At 63.7% G+C, this 12646-nt stretch overlaps 1 protein-coding gene across 5 annotated transcripts; it reads right to left on the reverse strand.

Moving 5' to 3' along the window:
* Positions 1-549: 549 nt before the first annotated feature.
* Positions 550-11681, reverse strand: RNF112 (ring finger protein 112). Of its 5 annotated transcripts, none has more exons than XM_066364970.1 (17): positions 11501-11681; positions 10957-11167; positions 10764-10849; positions 8258-8575; positions 6527-6823; positions 6260-6297; positions 5213-5492; positions 4353-4556; positions 4092-4220; positions 3796-3900; positions 3298-3348; positions 2951-3007; positions 2795-2869; positions 2555-2669; positions 2218-2384; positions 2088-2141; positions 550-1908 (listed from the first exon to the last, which is right to left on the reverse strand). In XM_066364970.1, the coding sequence occupies exons 5-17, from the start codon at positions 6578-6580 to the stop codon at positions 1252-1254; spliced, it is 1986 nt and encodes a 661-aa protein (XP_066221067.1). In that variant the 5' UTR covers positions 6581-6823; positions 8258-8575; positions 10764-10849; positions 10957-11167; positions 11501-11681; the 3' UTR covers positions 550-1251. The 5 variants fall into 5 exon arrangements, with proteins under 5 accessions (XP_066221067.1, XP_066221070.1, XP_066221066.1 ...); XM_066364973.1 differs by having other exon boundaries at positions 550-1722; positions 1834-1908; positions 10957-11678; XM_066364969.1 differs by having other exon boundaries at positions 10957-11681.
* Between the last annotated feature and the right edge of the window lie 965 nt (positions 11682-12646).

The raw sequence follows: 12646 nt of genomic DNA on the forward strand, positions 1-12646 counted from the left end.
CTTCCTGCTGTCCACGAGACCCCACAATGGACCCTCTGGGCTCACCTCCTCCTCCCCCAAAGCCCTCTGGGGCTGAATTCAAGAACTGCTTCAATCACTTCCTGGGAAACTAACATTCAAGCGCACACACTTTATTCTTTGTACCATGTGTCGGTCAGCTCTGGACAGTTCGACAGCCGAGTTTTCTTGGGAGGGCTTTCCTGAACCCCTGGAGGAGGAGCAGGCCCTCGGGATCCCCGTGGGGGCTGCAGCTGGGCCTCCCGCCGGCAGGCTGGGTGGGGGCACGTGGGTGCAAGCACGGCCCCCTTGCTAATGCTCACGGGACTGGCTCACCGTGCCCGGGGCCGGGCGCTTTGGCTCTGAACCCGGTCATGTGATTTCTCTTTGGCACTGAACCCATTTCTGGGGTGGCATTTCCACCAGAAACACAGGCACTCTGCATCTGACCAGGTGTGACAAAGGGCACAGCTGTGAGACCCCATTCAGGGCCCTCATGCCGACTACCTGGGGTTTCAGGGGGGGCCCCACCTTTGTCTTGTGGGGGCAGCTCTGGGAAGAGTCGCAGGGACAAGACTGTCCATCACAGGCAGAGTCTTTGTTTCTTTGTTTTTTAATTTTTCCTTTGATTGATTGATTGGGAGAGAAAAAGACAGATAGGAAAGGCGAGAAAGAGAAAAAGAGAGAGCAGCAGCAACTCATTCCATTCAGTTGTATACTCATTGATTGCTTCTCGCATGCGCCCTGACTGGGGATCGAACCCGCGACCTCAGCGTGCCGGGGTGATGCTTCATTCACCCAGCCCCCCGGCCAGGGCGAGTCTTTGGTTTTGCCCAGTGGCTCCCTTCTCTCTCTTCCCCAGCCCCTCATGAGTGCTCCCCGATCCTGAACACGAAGGTCACTCAAGCTGGGGTTGCTCCCGTCTGCGAAAGGACAGGCCCTGTCCACCCCGGGGGAGACTTCCTCAGCCTCTGACCGTCCTGGGAAAACAAGCCCGGGCAGGGAGAGCGGAGCCTCACTCTGGGCGGGAGACACTGTGGTCAAGTTTATTTAGGTCAACGGCAGGTGAGCGATAGTCTGCAGCCATAGCAGGCCCTCGACCCTGTGGTCCGCCCCTGGGCCCTGGAATCGTCGGCTCGGCCAGCCATCCTGACCCTGGGCGTCCACCCAGGGCAGCGAGGAACAGGGGGTTCTCAGAGCATCACTTCCTCCCCCGCACTGTGGATCTCTCCCTCTGACTGTCTCCTGGGGGGGTTACTCGTCCTGGAGCAGGGGCTCCCGGTCCCCGGCCTGCACCCTGTCCTCCTCCTCCTTCTCCATGCAGCCCACGGAGGCCGCCAGCCCGGCCCCCACCCCGCCCCCCACCACGGCCGCCCCGGTGGCCCCCACCGCAGCGCCGGCCGCCACCATGCCGGCCTCCGCGGCCAGGGCCGCTGCGGCCATGCCCGCGCCCACCACGCCGCCGGCCAGGCCCATGAGCCCGGCCCCCACGGCGCCCCCCACGGCCGCCAGGTGGCCGCAGAAGCGCTTGGTGTAGGTGTCCATGAAGGCCTTGGCCTCGGCCTGCAGCTCGGCCTCCAGGGTGCCCAGGGTCTGCTCTCGGCCCTGGCACAGCAAGGCTCTCCCGTGACGGGCCAGGATGGCGTCTCTCCGGGCAGAGAGGAGGCTCCGCATGGTGTCGGGCAGGACCCGGAGCGCGGCGAAGAGGCGCTTGGTGGCCACGTCCTGCGCCGGGAGGAGAAAGGAGGCACCCTGACCGGGAGCCTGGGGAGCCCTCTCCCGGGATGGGCTTGCCCCGGCCGGACACCTGGCCCCAGGGTCGTCCTGAGGGCTCACCTGCTGCTGCACGTACTCCTTAAACTCCTTCCTGGCGGCCTCCACCGTCCTCAGGTCGTGCAGCTGGGCAGCCATCTGTCCACAGGAAAACCCGGCTGTCCCCCTCCTTCCTCCGCAGCCCCCAGGGTGCACCGGCCCGTCCCCTCCTGCCTCCGCAGCCCCCGGGGTGCACCCCTCCTTCCTCCGCAGCCCCCCCGGCGTGCACCGGCCTGTCCCCCTCCTCGCCCCTTGGGTCCTCCCAGGGAGCTCGGTACCTCATCTGGAGAGGCGAAGCCGGGCCCGGTCCTCCCCATCCAGCCCGAGAGGTTCTGCGGAAACATCAGCGAAGCGGTCAGGGAGGGCAGGGGCCCGGGGGCTCTCCTGGGTCTCTGTTAGTTTCCACACCTTGATTTCCTGAGCCAGCTGCTGCCCTGTGAGCAGGCGTCTGTCCCCCCTGGCCACGGGGCGCCCCTCACTCCAGGACCCCTGGCAACGGCTCTTGGCGTGCTGGGGTGCGGCGCTCAGCACCTCGGCGACGTAGGCTCGTAGATGGCAGAAGTCCTCGTCTGTGTCTGAGGGAAAGACTTTTCGTGCTCCGGAGCCGGGGTGGGGTGGGGGCCCAGCAGGACCCGGCACGGGAGGAGCGAGGGTGTCAGAGGCCGTGGGCCCTGGCCAGTGTCAGAGGGTCCGGTCACCAAGAGGAGGGCGAGCTGAGGAGGCCTTTGCCGCTGGGGACACTTACTGCTCGGACTCCCGTGGGCTCTGCTGGCCCAGCGTCTCCTCAGAGCGGGCAGGAGATAACAGCGGGCTCGCCTTCCTTGCAGCAGCTCCCGAACTCGGGGGTATTTGCCAGATTTCTGCGGGAGGGATGAGGTCTCTGAGCTGAGGGGTCCGGCCCGGCCCCATTGTTCCCCGCTCACCGAGGGGATCCCTCAGCCCTGCCTGTGCCCCTGCCCCTCCGTCCCTCCCTCTGCACACTCACCTGGAGGATGTCACCCAGGTGCCCCTGCCCTGCCTGGCTGGGGTGGAACGAGTCGTGAACCAAGAGATCCAGGTGCTGAAAGAGAAGATGCCCTGACACCAGCAGCCGGGAGGGCGTCTGGGTCTGGGTGGCCGCGTCCCGAAACGGGTATCTCACCTGGATGGGCACCATCCCGTAGTGCCTGCCCATCACCTCGGCCACGTGGGCAAACATCTAGAGGGGACAGTGAGGGTCACAGCTGGGCCGCTCAGTGTCTGTGTGTCCGCTCCCCCTGGGCCTGCCGAGCCGCCCACATTCCCAGCGCCCACCCTCCCGCCCCAGCCTCCCCCACTGCAACCAGGTGCCTTGAGCTTCATCCTCCGCCTGGAACCCACCCACCCAGCTCCCGGTCATCGTGACCCCCTGGGTCAGGGCTGGGCGGCGTCTGATTCCAGCTGGTCCCGGCCGCCCGCCTCGCAGCCCAGGAGGGCTGGGGTAGCACCTCCGCCCCAATGTCCCCTCACCTCCAGATACTCGAGGTCTGTGTCCTTCAGCTTCTGGGAGGTGTTGAGAATCTGGAACCAAGGAGAACAGGATGGAGGAAGGTCTGAGAAGGCAAAGAGATAACTGGAAAGACCCCCGTGAGGGTGGAGCCCCCAGGCCGGCTGTGGGTCTTGGGACGTTGCAGAGCCTGGCCTGGGGGTCCCCATAGCCTGCCGGGTAGCTGTCTGTGAGGGGTGGAAGGCTGGCGTGGGAACGGTCCTGCTGAACCCCAACGGCCCACCGGGGGCCTTCTGCCCACCTTTAGAACAAACGACGTTCCCACCTTCACCAATTGGGGGCGTCCCTCCCTTGTGGGGGTCACCCCTAGACTCTGCAGAAACCCTGGACCCAGAACGGCCACCACCCTGCGCACTGAAGGCCAGACACAGCCAAGGTGCCGGCGTGTTTGCAGCAAGCTCGGCTGAAGCAGGGCGGCGGCCACAGGGCGGCGGGCCACAGGGCGGCCACAGCGCCCGCACCTGGTAGGAGCTCAGCATCATGGTGAGGGCGCAGAGCTTCGTCCTTGTTTCTCGGCTCAGTTCGGGGCTCATGGCGTCCCCCGTGTCCACCAGAAACACGGCCACCTGTGCAGTGTTGGGGGGGCACACCGAGGGGGTCAGGCCTGCTCCAGTTCCTCTGGCCACCCTAACTTCTTGTCCTTGCCCCAGAGCTTCCCTTCTCCTCTCTCCTCCCCCTGCGCCCACCCCTGCTCCCTCTTCCTCCCCTTCTGCCCCCCTGACCCCTCTCAGCTTCCTCTGCGCTCTGTGCCCCTCACCTTCCTCCCCTCTTTCTCCAGCAGGAAGGGCTGGCTCCACATCCATATGCCCCTCGAGAGGGTGCTGGCGCCCCAGGAGAACTCGGGCAGACAGCCCTCCCCTCTCAGCCGGCCGCACTCGCTGGACTCCTGAAAGGCAGAGGAGAACGGCAGTGGGTGCACCCCACCTCCACACCCCTCCCAAAGCCCGGCTGGGCTCGGACCCCTGACCTAACCCCCCGCACACACCCCACCCCCAAACCCACCTTTATTTACCCTTACCAGGCCCGGCAGCCCCTGGAGCAAGCAGTTGAGGAGGAAGGTCTTCCCCGAGTGCTGCTCCCCCAGCACGGCCAGGAGGCAGACGGGGGTGTCCCTGGCCAGGGGGTGCTTCAGGCAGCGGTTGATGGCGCCCATCCTCAGGATGAGGCCTCCGGAGGCACTGACCCTCACCAGCAGCAGGGGCTCCGTCCTCACGGCACAGGTCTCCGGGGCCAGGGAGAAAGAGGGGCCTTTAGCATCCGGGTTGTGGGGGTCAGACTCCACGTCCGACGCGTGTCCAGCCCAGAACTCGACGTCTCACCCCGATGCCCTAGAACAGAGCCAACGCCGCACGCCCCTCCCGGACAGACGCACGCCCCTCCCGGACAGACGCACGGACAGACGCACGCCTCTCCCGGACAGACGCACGCCCCTCCCGGACAGACGCACGCCCCTCCCGGACAGACGCACGGACAGACGCACACCCCTCCCGGACAGACGCACACCCCTCCCGGACAGACGCACGCCCCTCCCAGACAGACGCACTCCTCTCCCGGACAGACTCACGCCCCTCCCGGACAGACGCACACCCCTCCCGGACAGACGCACGCCCCTCCCAGACAGACGCACTCCTCTCCCGGACAGACGCACGCCCCTCCCGGACAGACGGACGCACGCCCCTCCCGGACAGACGCACGCCTCTCCCGGACAGACGCACGCCCCTCCGGGACAGACGCACACCCCTCCGGGACAGACGCACGCCCCTCCGGGACAGACGCACGCCCCTCCCGGACAGACGCACGCCCCTCCCGGACAGACGGGTCCCCGGTCCCCCCACCGCCGCCCCCACCTCCGGGCGCCGGCCTGGCCGGTCCCCAGACCTGCAGGACGGACGGCGGCGGCCTCCGCAGCAGAAGCTTCATTCTCTCCTCCAGGCCCCGGAGGCCCCTCCTCTGGCCGCAGGTCTTCCGGCACTCGGGGCAGCGGGGCCGGCGGCCCGGCAGGTGCGTGCTGACACACCGCGGGCAGAAGTCGTGGCCGCAGCCCAGCGACACCGGCTCGCGCAGCCTCTCCAGGCAGACGGAGCAGGCGGGAACCTCCCGGGGTGTCGCGGGCCGGGACCCCAGGCTCAGCTCCAACTTGGGGAACGGTGTGTGGGACCTAGGGGGTCAGAAGGCATCGTGTGAGAGCTGCCCGTGGGGTGCAGGGGGTACGAGACAGGGGCAGAGGGGGCGGGCAGCGCCTAGGGAGGCTGGGCTCTGCCTGTTCTCACGGGCTGGCACCCCAGAACCGGGGGCCCCCCGGGTGGACGCCGGTCACGGGTGCGGAGCAGTGGTGAGGGTGATCCAGGGAGGGGCACAGCCCGGAATGGACGGCGTTTTCGCTCTGCCATGTGTCACTGAGAACAACCGTTGTCAGCAAGTTCCTCCCCCCCTGGGCCCCAGCTCCCGACTGTCCCAGAGGAGAGGTGAGCAGCGCGCCTCGTGGGGCACTGGAGCCATCGGAGGAGACCCGTGCACTCGGCGCCCTGCCCAGCGCCCGGCACAACCTTCGTGAGAATCCTCACCCACCACCCCCTGCTGCCAGGGCTTCCTCAAGGAGTTACTGACCCGGCTGGACCCTGAGGAGCCATCCCGTCTACAGCCCCCTCCGGCCGCTTAAACACACCCATAGCGGGGACTGTAAGGAGCAGGCCGGTGCCCTCTGGTGGCAGGGCAGGAGAATCTGGTACTCAGTCTCTCCCCCTCTGAGCTGGACTGGCCTCCCTGTAGCACCGGTTTTCCCTGTGCCGCCCCCCAGCCCCCCAGATCCGGGCAGATCCAGCCCTGATCGCCTTCCCCCGGGACAGACACAACCCCCTGTGTCCCTGGACCAGCTGGCCCACGAGGCCCACGCTGCCAATCCTGCCAGCAGGCCCTGCCACTCACCAACTGTTGCTGTTTCCCATGAAGCTCTGTTTCCTCTCCTTGGAAAGAACATTTGGAGGTGGGGGGCGGGTGGGGGGAATAAAAACAACAACAACAACAACGAAAAACCCCCAAACCCCAAACGTTACTTAGAAAAGAACCCAGGCTTCTGTCTCCATCTGGGGTTGTGGCGGCCTCCCCATCCCCCCTCCGTGCTCCCGTCCTGTCCCCAGGTAGCCCCCTTTCCCACCCCCACCTCTCCCCCCTGAGTCCTGGGAGAAGACTTGCCTGTTTGCCAAACCAGTGACAGAAGGGGAGGACTGACAAGGCGGACCTCGGCATGGGCACTGGGCGTGGGCAGTGGGTCCAGCAGCCACAGGCGGAGGCCCGCGGGACCTTCGGTCAGCCGTGAGGCTGGAAGGACCGGTGAGCTGTGGCAGGTGGCGGGTGGGGGGGGTGGTCTCCCCAGAGGAGCCGGCTCAGCTCGGCAGAGCCGGAAAATAGATGTGACAGTCGGGGAAGAGGAGGCTGCCCCTGGACTCGCCCCAGGAGGAGGAGCAGACAGGACTGCAGGGAGCCTAGGCTCTGGAGGAGGGGAGGGGACAGAGCCAGGCTCAGAATCCCTGGCAGAAGCTGGGATGCAGGCAAGCTGAAGTGGTGAGTCACCATGGAGACAGGGGTGGGGGGGAAGGTAAGGACAGGGAGGGGGAGCGTGCAGGCTCCACTTTCCCGTCAGACCTCACTTACGGGAGACAAGCTCCAAGCTCACATAAGGAATGATTTCCAGAGGCGACGGCAGAGCACGCCCCCCTCCCCCGGGGTCTGTCCTGCTGCGGACTGCTCCCAGGTGACCGCACTGGCCACACACCCAGCATGCCAGCCTTGGGCACACTGGTCACACACCCAGCATGCCAGCCTTGGTCACACTGGTCACACACCCAGCATGCCAGCCTTGGGCACTCTGGCCGCTTGTGTGGACATCAGGTTAGAAGGACAGAGCTGGGGGTGGGCAGGAGGCCAGGCGACAGGGCAGAGCCTCCACCCAGGCCCGGGCACCTGAGAGGCTTCCTTGTGAAAGACACAGAGGTGGGGGTGCCCGCTGGCAGAGGGGAGAGCTTGATCTCCTGGAGAGGGGTCTGGGCCGCCCCTACTGCTCTATACGCCCCCCATTTCCCGGGCTCTGAGGAAACCCCTTGTCTAAGGAGGCCGACTGTGTCCACTGGGCTTCCCAGGCCTGGGAGCACTTCTAGTCTCTGAGGATGACTGACACCTGGTGAGAAAATGAGAGTCTCCAAACTAAGAAAAAAAAACCAAACATAACAACTTCAAAATCAAAAGTAATACCTGCTTAATTCAGCATCTGCCTCCCCTCCCCCCCCCCCCCCCCCCCCGTTAGGTCACCTGGGCCTGATCTTCCGGAAAGTCAGACTCACAGCGCGAGGGCCGCTGGGTCAGCAGACATGGACGGAGCACCTTAGTGCCCAGCACAGAACTAGGCCCTGGGCTGTCAGGGTGACCACAAGAAGAGAGGAAATAGCTGTTACGTGTTCATACACAACCGTAAGTCATCGGTTCTTACCGAATTCAACATTGTGAAGATTGTCTATGTCCCCTTTTAAAAATTCACAGTAAAAAAATTTTTTTTCAGTTCCCCATGGGCTGTGGGCAGCCCATGCGTTGACATGTCTGCTCTGATGTGTGTGTGTGTGTGTGTGGGGTGGTCTCCCGAAGGTCAAAGGGCCAAGTCCACGCCCAGTTCCTCAGCCTGGTAGGGGAGCAGGTGCAGGAGGGGACCGGCTGGTAGGTTGGCCCAGGGCACCTGCCCTACGAGGACCACACTGTCTGGAAAGGAAAAGGAGGAAGGGGAGAGGAGGGGAGGGGAGGAGAGGGGAGGGGAGGGGAGGAGAGGGGAGGGGAGGGGAGGAGAGGGGAGGGGAGGGGAGGGAAAAGATGGAAGCTCCTGTGTTCTAACCAGGGTGGGACACTCCAGGCAGGTCCTCCATGGGGCCCCTGACGTACCCCAGGGACTCACAGGGACAGGGAGGGCCACATGGAGCTCAGGTCCAGCCCTGCAGGGGAGACAGGCCCTTGGGGTGTGGCTAGGAGCCGACAGGTATCTTCAGGGAGAACGTCATCGACAGGGAGGAGCAGGCACGGGAGGACTGTCCTGGCTCCCAGGAGCTTGAGCTGTAGGGACCGAGTGCGGTCCAGGCCCTGGGTGCAGATAGGCTCACTCGCTTGTCCGTCACTGGGCTCCGCCCTCTCTGTAGCACCAGGCTCCCGCTGACCAGCTCAGGCTGCTTGCTGACCGCCCGAGGTCTGGCTCCTGCTTCTGGGCTGGAAGGAGGCGAGACGGTGAAGTCACTTTTGGAAAAACCAGCTTCCAAAGCCACAGATACAGGCTCTTAGACTGGGGACCCTGTTTTGGGGGAGGGTTCTGAGTCCCCCTGATGCAGGAAGGAGCCTGCTTCTCACACACACACGCACACACACACACGCACACACGCGCGCGCACATGCACACTGACTCACTTATCGCCACCTGCTTCACGATCTTCCACATAAATTCACACAGGACAGCGGAAATGCTCCCACTTCCCCGCACGGGGTACACACACGCCTTTACTCCCCTCTCTTGTCTCTGTGCACCCCCAAACGCTCATGCACATGTGTGTACCGGTTCACACACACCTGCACTTGGACTCACACATGCACACACACACACACACACACGCACACACTCGTGGGCTCGTTCAGTAACACTCTCGGACATAAACACACTGCCTGTGAACCACGGCCCTCCCTCTCGTGCACACTCACACGTGAGCTCACAGACACACAGCACACACGCTAGCCCACAGGCGCGTTCCTAGCATGTCCCTGAACTCACCGTCGCCCACGCAACCCGCGGGGGTGGGGGCGACATTCCAGGTGAGGGCACGGAGGCGGGGCGGGGGTGGGGAAATCACTTATCCGAGGTCACACGGCTATTACCGGCAGAGCGGAAATCCAAACCCAGGCAGCCGGGCCTCCACGCCAGGCTCTTAATCACTATATTCTAGATCAGGGGTCCCCAAACTTTTTACACAGGGGCCAGTTCACTGCCCCTTAGACCGTCGGAGGGCCGGACTATAAAACAAACTATGAACAAATCCCTGTGCACACTGCACATATCTTATTTTAAAGTAAAAAAAAAATAAAACAAAACGGAAACAAATACAATATTTAAAATAAAGATCAAGTAAATTTAAATCAACAAACTGACCAGATTTCAATGGGAACTATGCTCCTCTCACTGACCACCAATGAAAGAGGTGCCCCTTCCGGAAGTGCGGCAGGGGCCAGATAAATGGCCTCAGGGGGCCGCATGCGGCCCGCGGGCCATAGTTTGGGGACCCCTATTCTAGATCGTTTTCTTGGGGTGGCAGAAATCACGTCAGTTATGATCATTACTAGCCTGGAAAAGGGTTCGTGGTCTGGCTGTGTCTCAGTCCCTCGCCTCGGAGGGGAGACTAGACCCCCCACGGCCGGCCTGGGTAAACCAGGCAACGGAATTTGGAATGGTTCTGACCCCAGCTTGCTGAGAGACCTGGGGCAAGTCCCCTGATCTGATCTGGGCCTCAGGCTCCCGTTGTGTAAGCAGAGAGGGGCTCAGTGAGACCACAGTCCACTTCTGTTGGAGGGTCCGGCTCCCCTCCCACTGCCCTGGCCTGGGAACTGCCACGGGGGGGGTAGGGGGGACATGGTCAGACTGGCCCTCACCAGGAAGCCTGGCACAGTGGGCACCGGTGGGCATGGGAGCTGTCCCCTCCCGGTCCCGCCATCTGGGTGTTTCTACATCCTCCGTGCCCCTGGGAAACACCTGGACAACCCCAGCTCTGCTGGCGTAGCACAGGCCGTGGGGAAGGGGGGCCGTCCTCCTACCTCCGGGTCAGTCGCGGCCCTGCTACCGCTCTCTAGCCACGGTGTCCTTTGCCCAGAAGAACGGTGGTGCCCCCCACTCCCGCTCTGCCCAGCTGCACAAGGACCCTTCTTACTGGGCCAGTGGCTAGGGAAGAGAGAAGGAAACACTTTCTCCCAGGCTCGGGGCACTGGGGCCAAGGGGACATCCTCTCCCCTTCCACCCTGAACCCGGTCATGCAGTTCTCTGCTTCTCCTCCCTGAGCCACTCCCAACCCCCGCCCTGAGCCTCCAGGTCCCCTCACCACCGCGGGGGCCCCTGCACAATACTCCCCACACACATGCAAGCAGCTCTCTCAGGCTGTGGCCCAGGAAGACTGCCACCTCTCCTCTCTGTCTCTCCCAGCAGCCACGGTCCACTCCCAGACCAGGAAGCCTACGACAGTGTCTAAGACAGGTGTCTCCCCCGAGGGGCCAGAGACCCCGATCATTGGGCAGGACAGGCTGTGTGCTGACTTCGCCCAAGGTGTCCGCGATGTCCGCCCGCTGACCGTGGTGTTGACCCACCCACCCACCCTCCCGTCCTCCCCCGTGTCTGCCGTCCAGTTATCCATTGGCACGCTTACCCATCCATCTCAGAAATGTTTACTGAGCGACAGACACCAGATGTCATGCCGTCCCAGGAGCAGACCGATGACCCCTCGGGCTTTTCCTTCCGGTCAGGTGAGGAAGAGAGAAAGGTCATCAGACAAGTCCTGGGTGAAGAGTTCCCCGAGGAGGGTGAGGGAGAGGTGGGGGAGGGGGACCACTCCAAGGCACCTCGGTTGGAGCTGGACACCTGGGCGGGAAGGCATCCCCCACGAAGCAGTGCCCGAGGTGAGCCCGGAAGACGAGGATGAGTCCCCTGGCAGAGGTGGGGGGTCGGGCGAGAAGACAACACTTCTAGCAGGAAGACCAGCACCAGCGAAGACCCGGGGGCACACGATACAGAGCCCAGCGGCGGGAGGGCTGCTTGTGATGTCAGAGGAGACTGAGGGGACACCATCTCTCAGCCTCTGCCCCCCTGTGCTCTGTTGCAGGGCTCAGGAGGAAGGCCACCACCCTGTGAGCTAATGGCCTCTGGGTGCTGTCAGGTGTGGTGAGCTGGGGTTGGGGGGCGGTGCTCCGTATCCCCAAGTGCCTGGTGCCCAGGCCCACACGGCTGCCTCCAAGCCCTGGGCTCTGGGCCCACCCCCCCTGACCCCCCGAGGGGAAGCAGGATGTTGCTCCCCATGCCCTGCAGGCCTCCTGAGCATCCTTGCTCTCGCCCTGGGCCTGACCAAGGGGCACCTGTGCCCGGACCCGCTGTGTGAGCCCCAGAGACCTGGTCTGAGCAGCTGGGCCTGAGGGGTCAGGCCTCTCCTGGGTGAGGGGGAGCCGGCCTCAGGGCAGCGGGACACGTTTCAGACCGGAGACGGCAGAGCTGGACGGAGGTGCCGGCTCTTCCAGCAGCTTCCATATTTGGCTGGCACCGTTTACTTTTGAATAAAGATCAAGACAAGGCCATACATGGTCTGGAATTCCTGCAAGGTTTTTGACTTCCTGGGCCGTCCCTCTCAGAGCCATCTGTCCCCTCTCATCCAGGTGGCCCCCGTCCTGAGTGAGGCCCTCGGACCGAAAAGCCACGCCAGGCCGCGGCCTAGATTTCCAAAACTCGGATGAGTTGGAGAGGCTGCTGTAGGCTCGGCCAGGCTCCCCACAAATGAGGTCCCCTGTCCCTCCTCCCACAATGGCCATGGTCACAAGTGGTGTCTACCTAGACCTGTGTTCTGAGCTGGTGGGAGACACCGAGGCCAGTCCCAGAACTCTGTGGCTGGGTCGAGGTTGTCCAGAAGTGAGAGAGGCCTGGCCCATGTGTGGCTGCTCTTGACCCTGACCCTGAAACCTGGCTCCACCCCCTCTCCTGCTGGGAAGCTTCCCAGGGCTTCCCACTGGCAGCTGGAGGGAAGTCTGAGCCCCCAGTGTTTCTTCTAAAGCACACCCCCCCCCCCAACATCCATTCAGTCCCAGGCTTCCTGAAATAATTTTTAGAATAAAACACTAGCCGGCCCTGGCCGGTTGGCTCAGTGGTAGAGCGTCGGCCTGGCGTGCGGAAGTCCCAGGTTCGATTCCCGGCCAGGGCACACAGGAGAGGCGCCCATCTGCTTCTCCACCCCTCCCCCTCTCCTTCCTCTCTGTCTCTCTCTTCCCCTCCTGCAGCCGAGGCTCCATTGGAGCAAAAGATGGCCCGGGCGCTGGGGATGGCTCCTTGGCCTCTGCCCCAGGCGCTAGAGTGGCTCTGGTCGCGACAGAGCGACGCCCCAGATGGGCAGAGCATCGCCCCCTGGTGGGCATGCCGGGTGGATCCTGGTCGGGCGCATGCGGGAGTCTGTCTGACTGCCTCCCCGTTTCCAGCTTCAGAAAAATACAAAACAACAACAACAACAACAAAAAAAAAAACACTAGCCAACGTTGGCTTAGCAATAGAGGG

This window comes from Saccopteryx leptura, chromosome 2 (assembly GCF_036850995.1).
Source record: "Saccopteryx leptura isolate mSacLep1 chromosome 2, mSacLep1_pri_phased_curated, whole genome shotgun sequence".
Lineage (NCBI taxonomy): Eukaryota > Metazoa > Chordata > Mammalia > Chiroptera > Emballonuridae > Saccopteryx > Saccopteryx leptura.